The sequence below is a fragment of the Galeopterus variegatus genome, unplaced genomic scaffold, assembly GCF_000696425.1.
Source record: "Galeopterus variegatus unplaced genomic scaffold, G_variegatus-3.0.2 Scaffold1450, whole genome shotgun sequence".
NCBI lineage: Eukaryota > Metazoa > Chordata > Mammalia > Dermoptera > Cynocephalidae > Galeopterus > Galeopterus variegatus.
In genome coordinates, this window is record NW_007727561.1 from 344,991 (window position 1) to 355,630 (window position 10,640).

Sequence of the window (10,640 nt, forward strand, 5' to 3'; positions counted from 1 at the left end):
AAAGTTTTTCTACAATTCTCTGAAGGTATCATGAATCTCTGTTCTCACACATTTTGGGCAGAGCTCTTCTGGGTTTGAAAGAGAGCTGATATCTCAATAAAAAGAATACTCCTTCTTAATTTGCTTTTCTTTCCTAATGTGTTCACTGACCCTAAAGCACCACCGATTTTAAAAAGCACCATTATTTTATAAATCACTGAGAGAGGGGAAGGTGACAAACTATAACACCGTTCTTACCATTTACAATTTTTCACTTTACAATTATTTAAAGAACTCCTTTAGACTTACTGAGGCATGTTCATCATATATCACTATGGTGCATATATAAGATGGATATATAAGCAAAATAAATTAGTTGAAAATTCCTACAACTACATCAGTATTACAAGTCCAGTTCTTTTGAATCACTTGTTAACTCAGTCACTAGTACCACTGTTTTTCCACATAACAGTCATTGTGCCATAAAGGGTGTTAGTGATGCAGAATTTATGAAAAGTGTTCCACTCTTATTTCCAGGATTTTCTTCCAAGTTGGTGACACCTATTTGACACTTTTTTTTAACTTCTTATACTTAAAATCTTCAAATATACTAGAAAACAGAATAATAAGCCCCAATAAATTCCTAAACCAAATTATCAACATTACATCATCATCTTCAACCCCCCTGCTTTCTTTTTGTTTTTCTTGATATATGGGGTCCACCCTTGAACAACATGGGTTTGAACTGCACAGGTCCACTTATACTCAGATTTTTTTCAATAAATACAGCCAGCTCTCCATATACACAGGTTCCACATTTGCAGATTCAACCAACTTCTTAACAAAATATACCGGATATGGAACCCACATACAAGGACAGCAACTTTTCATATCCACAGGTTCAAGCAGGACCTACTGAGGGATTTGAGCATCCACGAATTTTGGTGCCAGCAGGAGTCCCAGAACCAATTCCCTGTGGATTACCAACGGATGATTGTACTTTAGAGCAAATCCTACTACAAAATACTCTAAAGAAGACTCTAAACAAGGTGTAAAAATTGTCTCTAAGACTCCTTTAACCTAGAACAGCTTATTCTTTTTTAAAAACATGCTGTTCACTTACTGAGGAAACCAGGTTGGTTGTCTTATAGAATATCTCATTCACATATAATTGCTTCCAATGATTTCATTTTGCAAGTTTTAATGTTGGTGCTACCTTGAACTTATCAGAAGATGTCAAAGAAAAGTTCTCAGACAAAACAGCCAGAACTTTTTATTTCTTCCTCAAATGGTTCTCAAGTACTTTGTTAACTAAAATGTTGAGGTGTTTACAGCTGTAGTCATATGATACGGAACATTATACAAGTTTGGGCATGCACAGGCAATGCCAACTTTATCATAATAGCTGCACTGCCAATTCAATTTTAAGATACCATTATAATTTCATCCTGATTTCAATGATTTTTAAATATATCTGACAAAGGATTTTTTTCTTTTAAAGAAGAAAAAACTAAACTAAAAGAACAATTACCAAAACCCTACAACTAACATCATACTTAATGGTAAAAGACTAAAAGGTAAGGATGTCTGCTCTCACCACTCCTATTCCACATTATACTTGAGGTCTCATCCAGTACAATAAGGCAAGAAAAAGAAATCGCATGCATATGAATTGGTATGGAAGAAATAAAGTTATCTCTATCTACATACAACACAACTGCCTAGTAGAAAATCCTAAAGAATCAACAAAAAAATCTACTAGAACAAAAAGTGAGTTTAGCTAAATCACAAAACATAAGGTCAAAAGACACAAAACAATCATATTTCTATATACTGAAATGAATAATTAGAAATTAAAATGTTTATAGTATCATTTACAGTAGCACCAAAACCCACGAAATCCTTGGGTATAAATCTTACAAAATATGTGTAACATCGATAAGCTGAAAACTACAACTGATAAAAGATATCAATAAGACATAAACAAATGCATAAATAAATTGACCATTAACTGGAAAAATCATTATTATCAGTTCTTCCCAAACAAATCTACAGAGTCAATTCAATTCCAATTGAAATCTCTGAAGGATGTAGTATAAAAATAGAGAAGCTCAATCTATATATTTATATGGAAAGACAAAGGAACTAGAATAACCAAAACAATGTGGTAAAAGAAAAATACAGATGAATGACTTAAATCACCTTATTTCCACATTTACTATGAAGCTAGGATAGACAAGACAACATGGTACTAGAAAAAGGATAGACATGTAGAACAACAGAATAGATAGTCCAGAAATAAACACACAAATATATTGTAAATTTTTTGTCCCCAACAAAGGTTCCAAGGCGATTCAATGGAGACAGAACAAATAGTGGTGGAACTAATGAACATCCCTGTGTACCCAAAAAAAAGAAGAAGAAGAAGAAAATGTAGAAAAAAATCTTGAGCTTAGGTAAGGCAAAGATTTCTTAGATCTAACACCAAAAGCACAATCCATAAAAGAATTGATAAACAGGGCTTCATCAAAATGAACTTGCAGCTCTTCAAAAAATAAGCTATGGAAAAGACAAGCCACAGATGGGAAATAAACACTTACAAATCACATATCTGACAAGGACTTGTATTCAATATACACTGGGTTTGGGGGGTTTTTGTTTATTTGTTTTTCAAAAATCTCAAAACTCAACCCTAAGGAAAAAAAAACAATTTTTAAAATGGGCAAAAGATTTAAACAGACACTTCACCAAAGAAGTTATATGAACAGCAAATAAGTACATGAAAACATAGTCAAAATATCATTTAGTCATTAAGAAAATGTAAATTAAAATCACAATGAGATATCACTATTAGAATGGCTTAAAAGAAAAACTGACAATTCTAAGTGCTGATGAGCATACAGAGTAGAATACCTGGAACTGTCATATACTGCTGGTAGGAATGCAAAAATAGTAGAGCCACTTTGGAAAAGTTGACTTGGGCAATATTTAATACTTTTTTTTTCCTTCTTTTTTTTTTTTTGGTGGTTGGCCAGTATGGGGAACCAAATCCTTTACATTGGTGTTACAAGGCTGCACTCTAACCAACTGAACTAACAGGCCAGCCCACTACTTTGGCAATATTTTATAAAGTTGAACATATACTAGCCATACAGATCAGCAATCCCTCTGGGATATCATGAAATATGTATTTGGTCTTAGTCCCTGTTTCCTAACATATAGCTCCTAAAATCCTTGGAACCTCTGGTAATAAAACTGTCTTTTGTACACTAATGGAAATGAAATGACTGGTGGCTGGGCCCCTACAGAGCCTCAGGATGAGGGCTGCTTGTCAGGAGAACCAAACAAGTGATTTGAGGGTTGGAACTTTGAGTCCTCACCCCTTCAGCTCCCCCACCCCAACCTCTAGGGAGGGAAGAGGGGCTGGAGTTTGAGCTGATATACTAATGTCCAATAATTTAATCAATTATGCCTAGATGCCTATGTGATAAACCACGCATAAAAACCCAGAAGGACTGAGTTCTAAGAACTTCAAGATAGCTGAACACGTCAAGGTTCCTGGAGGGTGGCACATCCGGAGAAGGCATGAAATCTCCAAGCCCCTTGCCATATACGTTGCTGTATGCATCTCTTCCATCTGGCTATTCATCTGTATCCTTTGTAATATCCTGTATAATAAACCAGTAAACATCAATAAAGTGCTTCCCTGAGTTCTGTGAGCTGCTCTAGCAAATTAATCGAACCCAAGGAGGGGGTTGTGGGAACCCGCATATTTATAGTTAGTTGGTCAAAAGTTCTGGAGGCCCAGACTTGCAACTGGCATCTGAAGTGTAGAACAATCTTGTGGGACTAAGCCCTCAACCTGTGGGACCTGATGTTATCTCCAGGTAGCATCAAATTGAATTGAATTAGAGGACACCAGCTGGTGTCCACTGCAGAATTAATTGCTTGCTTGGGGGGGGCGGGGGGGAGACCCACACACATTTGGTCACAGAAGTATTCTGTGTTACGAGAGTATAGGAGAAGAAACTGAGTTTGTTTTTTCCTATATTCTTAAACACTCCTCGGTATATACTCAAGTATAATAACATGTTCACATGAAAAACTGTAGCAAATAATTATAAGGATTTTATTCATAATTGCCAAAAACTGAAAACCATCAAAATGTCCCTCAGCCAAGGAAGGACAAACAAGTAGAACACCCATACAATGGGATGCTACTCAGAAATAAAAGGGAACTTTCAGTACATGCAAAAATATGAATGAATCTCATAATGCTAAGTGAAAAGAAGCCATGCTCAAAAAGTTACATACTATATGACTCATACAACATCCTTGCAAAGGCAAACTTAAGCTACTGTAAACTTCTCAATGGTTTCCTGAGATGGGGTGGTGGGATGGGTTAATACCAAAAAGACATGGGAAATTTGGGAGGTGATGAAACCGTTACATATCTTGATTGTGGTAGTGGTTACATTACTAAATACAATTGCCAAAACTTGCAGAAATATTTAGCAAATAATGTATTATTTACTAAACACAGTAAATCTTATTCATAATCTTTCACTGCTCTAATTTATATCAACTCATTTTACTATTGGACAAGGCTTCTGAATTTAATCCATCATGAATATACCGACAGTAATCTTTTTGTATTTTTAGTTTTGAAAATGAGAATAAGGTGTGAATCAAAAGGACTCTTACTCTAAACTTAAGTACGTGATTATTTTTTTAACCAAAGGATGTTTAATTGGTTAACTTCATTCATAGATTACTAAAAGCAAAAAAACGCAAAAGTTTCAGCAACAAGAGAATTCAGACCATTGTAGTCCTTCCCAACATCCCAATATACCATTAGTTGTATTATGTACTTCATTTTAAATACTGCAGAGAAAGCAAATGTAACAGAATATAAACGTTTTAAGGAAATATTTTTATTTTGAAATGCTGAAAATTATTTAGAAAAAATTACCCTTATTAATAACAATTTTGCATGGTAAAATCTAGTGGTTGGTGGTGGATAGCAGTAGTTTTCTCATGGAACCAATTCTGCAGTGCTGATCCTAAAAGTGCCCAATAGTTCTGTGAATATCCAATATTCTTTTAATCAACTCTTTTTCTTAGTTTGCAACTAAGAATTCCAACCAATACAAACAGTTCATTCTAACATTCACTTTATAAATGAGAAAACTAACACTTAAAAATCTTAAGAAATTTGCCCAAGGTCACAGAACTAATAAATTCAAGAATCTGGAGTCAAAATTATCTATAGTCAGTAGCCTAAATGGACCAAAGGTATTTTATATCTACTTTTATAAATAATAAATATATTAATTATTCCATTAATTGAACTCAAGGGGAAGCAATTTATTTTCAGAGCTGTAGTGATCAGAAATTTTCAGATATTCATAAACATGTTTTGGATTGAGCTGATATTATGTGCATATACATTTCAAATTTCACTGAAATTAGCTTCAATCTAAAATCTTCTTATATCCTGTTAAGAGGATTAGTGGTACAGATGGGATTCAAATCCAAATTTCCTAACTCTATCACCCATGTTCTTCCCATTGTTTCCAACACACTTCTCCTAGCATTAAGTAAACCCACCTACTCACCCTTTCTTTGATTCATAGCACCAGCTGGCAAGGCAACCTTCAACACTGAAGTTAAATTTCCCTTTGGTTTCAAAATGTGGACCTTAATGTTTTCTAAATAGTTGCAAATAACTTTTTCAAAGGCTAAACATAATTGAAATTGATTCTGCAATCTATCTGTACAACTCCATAATAAACTCAGACAAAAACACGTTTTAGCTTTTTAATTAATTTATCTGAGACACCCACACACCCACTCACAGGTAAAATTTAAGCCAACAGTTCATTTGCTTAGTATACAGATTCTTTGGGGAGTAGCTTTTTGGGGCATGGGGAGTTGAGGGTTGGAGGGCAGCCAGAATAGTTAGTCTAGTTTAAGATTCCATAAATAAGATGATATGCATTTACCACTTAATTCTCTGTCTCCCTTTCAAGGTGTACTGAAAGAAAAACTCCCAGAATGTCTATAAGAAGGCCTACAGATACTCAGCCCTGTCTTTACAAAACCTACAATCTCTCCAGGGTATATGGTCTCCATCTTAAAAAAAAAGAAAAAAAGAAAAAAAGAAAAGTACTTCTTTTAATTGTTGTAATTTCAACTGAAATGCTTATTAATTCCTTAAGAATCCAAAAGTTGTAAGAAGACTGTGTCTCTACAGACTGTATTTATAAGTCTACTTATGTCTGGAAGAATGTTTCTTAAAACTTTGTTAGTCTCAGAAAAGAAAGAACTGGGAGACCTACAATGTCTGTACAACAAATGAGTGGCAAGAGTCAACCAAAATAAAGAATTCCTAAATTAAAACACTCTCCTGCTGTTATTTTGTCTATTATAGTCAGATTAAGAGTAAACAATAAAACTAAGTACTACCACAACTGCCTATTTACAAAGAAAAACTATTTTAGCATGAAAGTTATCTCACTTAAGATGTAAAAGCTATAATCAAAATCTGTTTAAATTGTTGTTATTCTACCTTTTTTAATATAGTAATCCTCATAACCAAATTTTTAAACTGTAAACATACTATATAAAATGTTCTTAGTAGAAGAGATAGTGTTTTATAAAGAAAACCTTTAAATAGTAGTAATTATTACTTAGTGCCCAAATAATTTTTCAATAAAAACCACCACAAATTATAATAGAACTCTCAATTTTGAAAACACAGCTCCTTGCAGAATTAATAAGCTTCTTTGAAAGTAAAAAAATAACATATAAAAGGTTCAGGGGTGAAAAAGTCAATATGGCAAAATATCAAAGCAGTATACACTTCAATTATTTTGTGTTTCCCAGCAGAGATCTTGGAAAGATATCCCTTCCAACTCTACAAATGAAACTGACATACTTTACTTGAAGGTGGAAAAAATGGGGGGAGGGAAAACGGAATAGGGTAGGGAGGAGCATAAAGATTGCAAAACCTTGAAGAAATTCAAGCTCATGCTTTTAGAATTCAGGTCACCCTGCCTTACACAGTTTAAAAGTAGAATTACTTTCAAAGAATACATATTTCCTCTGAGCTATGATACATATTTCTTTTTAATGTATCATATTGCAGCAACAGCTGAAATGAACGTCTAGACATCAAAAACACTTCTTATTCCCACCTACTGCTTTTTTACCTCAGGCATCAAAACTAATGAAACCTATTATCCAGAACATTGAGTTCAGCAACCACATTGGCTTGGCCACTGCAAATATTAGAGGGAGGCGGAGCACTTTCAGGGATAGCACTCCTTATTCAGATATTAGAATTACTGAAAATCAAATTTTGCTCCAAACTCCAGAAATACAAACAGATTAAAGCAAGGCACATGAAACAAGACTGTTTCCCAGTTAGATTTCAGTGACAAACTGCTAAAGATAGCACACCTTTGAATCTAGGGATTATAATCTACCCAGCGCCTTTGTTTTCAACCTCTATCTTCAACATATAAAACACACCGCAGTTTAAAAAAAAAAAACTTTTAAGTTATTAAATCTATGTCCCAAGAACTACAGTAAGCAGATATTATAATAAGAAAACACATAAATTTTATGCATTGCATGAAATGAAATACTTTAAAGATAAATAATTTTGAAGTATCTCCTCCCTTAAAAATTGACTTACAAAGAGTAACAAAGCAGTGTAACATTAATTCTGAAATACAGAATTACATCCATAAAAAATCCAATTACATATAACACCATTGATTGATCACAGTTATGCTGCAATCGATTGCCTTGTAAAGTCTGTATCTGAAGTCATTAATATCTAAATGGACTTTTTACTTATATCAAATTCAACCCACTTAGAGTTCTGATTTCTTGAATTGCTCATGGGTATAGAATATTTGGCATCACTTAACAAATCTATGCTGGAAATGGATTTTAACTTTCCCAATGTCAATTCATTAAACAAATAAGAATTAGGGATACAAGATATATATCAAAATGCTCCATTTGTTTTGACCTATTTGCAACTTTAAAGGATTACACACATTGATAATATTCAGCACACAGAAGCACAGTTGCGATTCAAAATTTTAACACTATAATGTCTTCCCTAAGGAATCTATACCAGCATGGTTCTCTCCCAGTTGCAGGATAACCAGAATTTTAATGGTAATTTCCACACAGCACTGCAGCATTTGAGACATGACTCAAGTCAGCATTTCAATGGATCACAGGACTCCATGTAAAACCAGTAAACTTTCAATTTTAGGAGACCATAAAACTACATTTCTAGATAAATTGCACAATCCCTTCAAAAGACAATTGCTACAGAAAACACGCAGCTGCAATGTTACTTTAATAGCTGCACACTGAAAAACAAACCTTGCACGATGACTGTTACTGACTTCTAAAAGCAAATTTGCCCCCATTTTCTACTCCTTTCAAAGATTTTTAAATAATTATTACTGTTTTACCCTTTAAAACTATTAACATGCTCTTAATTAATATGCTCTAAAATGCATAAAGACAATCATCAAAATTAAATTATCTTTGGTTGCTGAACTATTTTCTTTTATACCTATTTTTGTATTGACCAGGCTTTCTTCAATAAACATGCATTACTTTTATAAGCATACATCATATTTGAAGTAAGTTTTTAAAATAAGGCTACAATTATTTATTAAACAGCTACATACTTTTCTGGAAAAGAATACATGCTCAGAAATTACAAATACTGACATTGTTAGGAGAGAAATCACCACAAGATAAAAATTAATTTTGATAATTTAATTTAACAAGATAAAAGTAAACCAACATGTGATTCAGTTAGAGCATTTACATTTAAATTTATCAGTGCTACAAAGAAGTATTTTTATAAACTTCCTCTAAGACAATGATTTTAACCAACATGACTCCACTATTGATTTCAACACACACACACACACACACACACACACCCCATTCTGACAGGGCAGTCCCCAAATTGCCTTTTACACTAAAGCTCAAACAGTTGTCTGTCACTGCTATTACAGTCAGTAATTCTTGCAGCTGTAACTGTTTGAAATGCAGCTGTCTTGCTAGCATTCTCTCCCCACCCCCACTCATCCAGCATTTCTGTTCTTGCTACAATAATCTTAAAGAGCATTTTACAGGAGGCTTAGCCCTGGCTGAGGGCACTCTACGGCGTGACCGAGAGAACATGGAAACACGATTCATTAGACACGCCTGGAGTGATAACAATGGTGCTGCTTCTTGCTGCCTTTCATTTCATACATCAGGCTGAGACTAATGCATTCTCGTTACACAACAAGCACATTTATAGACAGGAAAAAACTGTAATCACCTTTGATTAAGAGACAGCAAATTTTTCCTATATGAGCCGCCAGCCATACTGACATAGTAATTATTTTTTAACTGACAGGTTAAAATAGCAAATGTAGCAAAAATAACATCTGCTGAGAGAGAGAAAAAGAGAGAGTGGAGAAAAGAGAGGGAGAGGGAAGAAGGGGAGCTGTCTACTATGAAGAATTGGCACACAAAGGTTTCTTTAGACCACGCTCAGTGCCATCTCCTTGAGATCTGACAGGTACCTCAGCGTCTATTTCAGCTAGACAGTCTATGGCAAATACAAGAGACCCTTATTAAGTAAACTCATTGCATATATTCAATTCTTTGGGGGCAAAATTTACAGAACTTTTTGTCATTTTAACTGTAATTATTTTTGATCTGCCTTCTTTCCACTTCTTTCACCGTAGGACTATAAAATTCAACAGTAATATTAATCCTTCTCTTTTTCCGTTACTACAATACAATTTGTTCTCTTTGCTTGTTCTGTTATCTAGTTTGACTACAAAATAATTTGTTTTCCTTGACATAAAATGCTACTCTAAGACAGAAAATCTGCTTTCTATTTTAACATGGTAAAAAAATGTAATTTTGATTAAAAACGAGAATGTAGAATAGTTATATCAGTCTATCATTTCACCCAATGCACATCAATCACTGCACCTGGTGAAGGTTTGAACTGTAAGTATAAAAGCCCTAATTTAATGTTAAAAAAAAAAAGTCATAAGCCACATTATACTGACAAGTAAAGCAAATTTTCTTACAGGATTTTAAAAAGTGAACCAACTCTACATCATACAGACCACTGCAGTCTTTTGTGGGTTTATGCATGCTGGTTTGTAGTTTATGGAGAGTTTGATAGTTGATGGGGAAAAATTATTCACCAATAATTGAGCGATTACAGTTAAACCAACACACTGGAAAATATTTTTTCATGTTTAGCAGATTTTGCATAATAAAGCCATTTAAAAATGGTTATCTTTTTTTAAGCTTTCTGTAATACTACTGTATTTTACACTAAAAATGTGCTACAAAACAAAACAATTTGCACATGTGAAAATCTGTTCAAATAGTAAAGAAACAAAAATAAGCAAATAGCAGAAACAGTTAAGTCTGGTTCACAAAACTTTGAAATCTGAAATAGCTTTTTAAAAAATGGTTATGTAGAGTGAACACACTATTTTAAAGCAGCAAAATGCTTGAGTACTTGGATTTAAGAGTTTTCTGACCTGAGCTACCACACCAGATTAGAAATTTAAAAATCTGCAGCCTACCACTAATGTATCTAT

General features: G+C 33.8%; 1 protein-coding gene across 1 annotated transcript in view; it reads right to left on the bottom strand.

Moving 5' to 3' along the window:
- Positions 1-455, bottom strand: part of LOC103593953 (mediator of RNA polymerase II transcription subunit 13-like) — a 93,988-nt gene extending 93,533 nt beyond the window's left edge. The window contains exon 1 of the mRNA XM_008577095.1: positions 431-455. Within this exon, the coding sequence (XP_008575317.1) occupies positions 431-455 (25 nt within the window). The remainder of the gene's footprint in view (positions 1-430) is intronic.
- Positions 456-10,640: the final 10,185 nt, after the last annotated feature.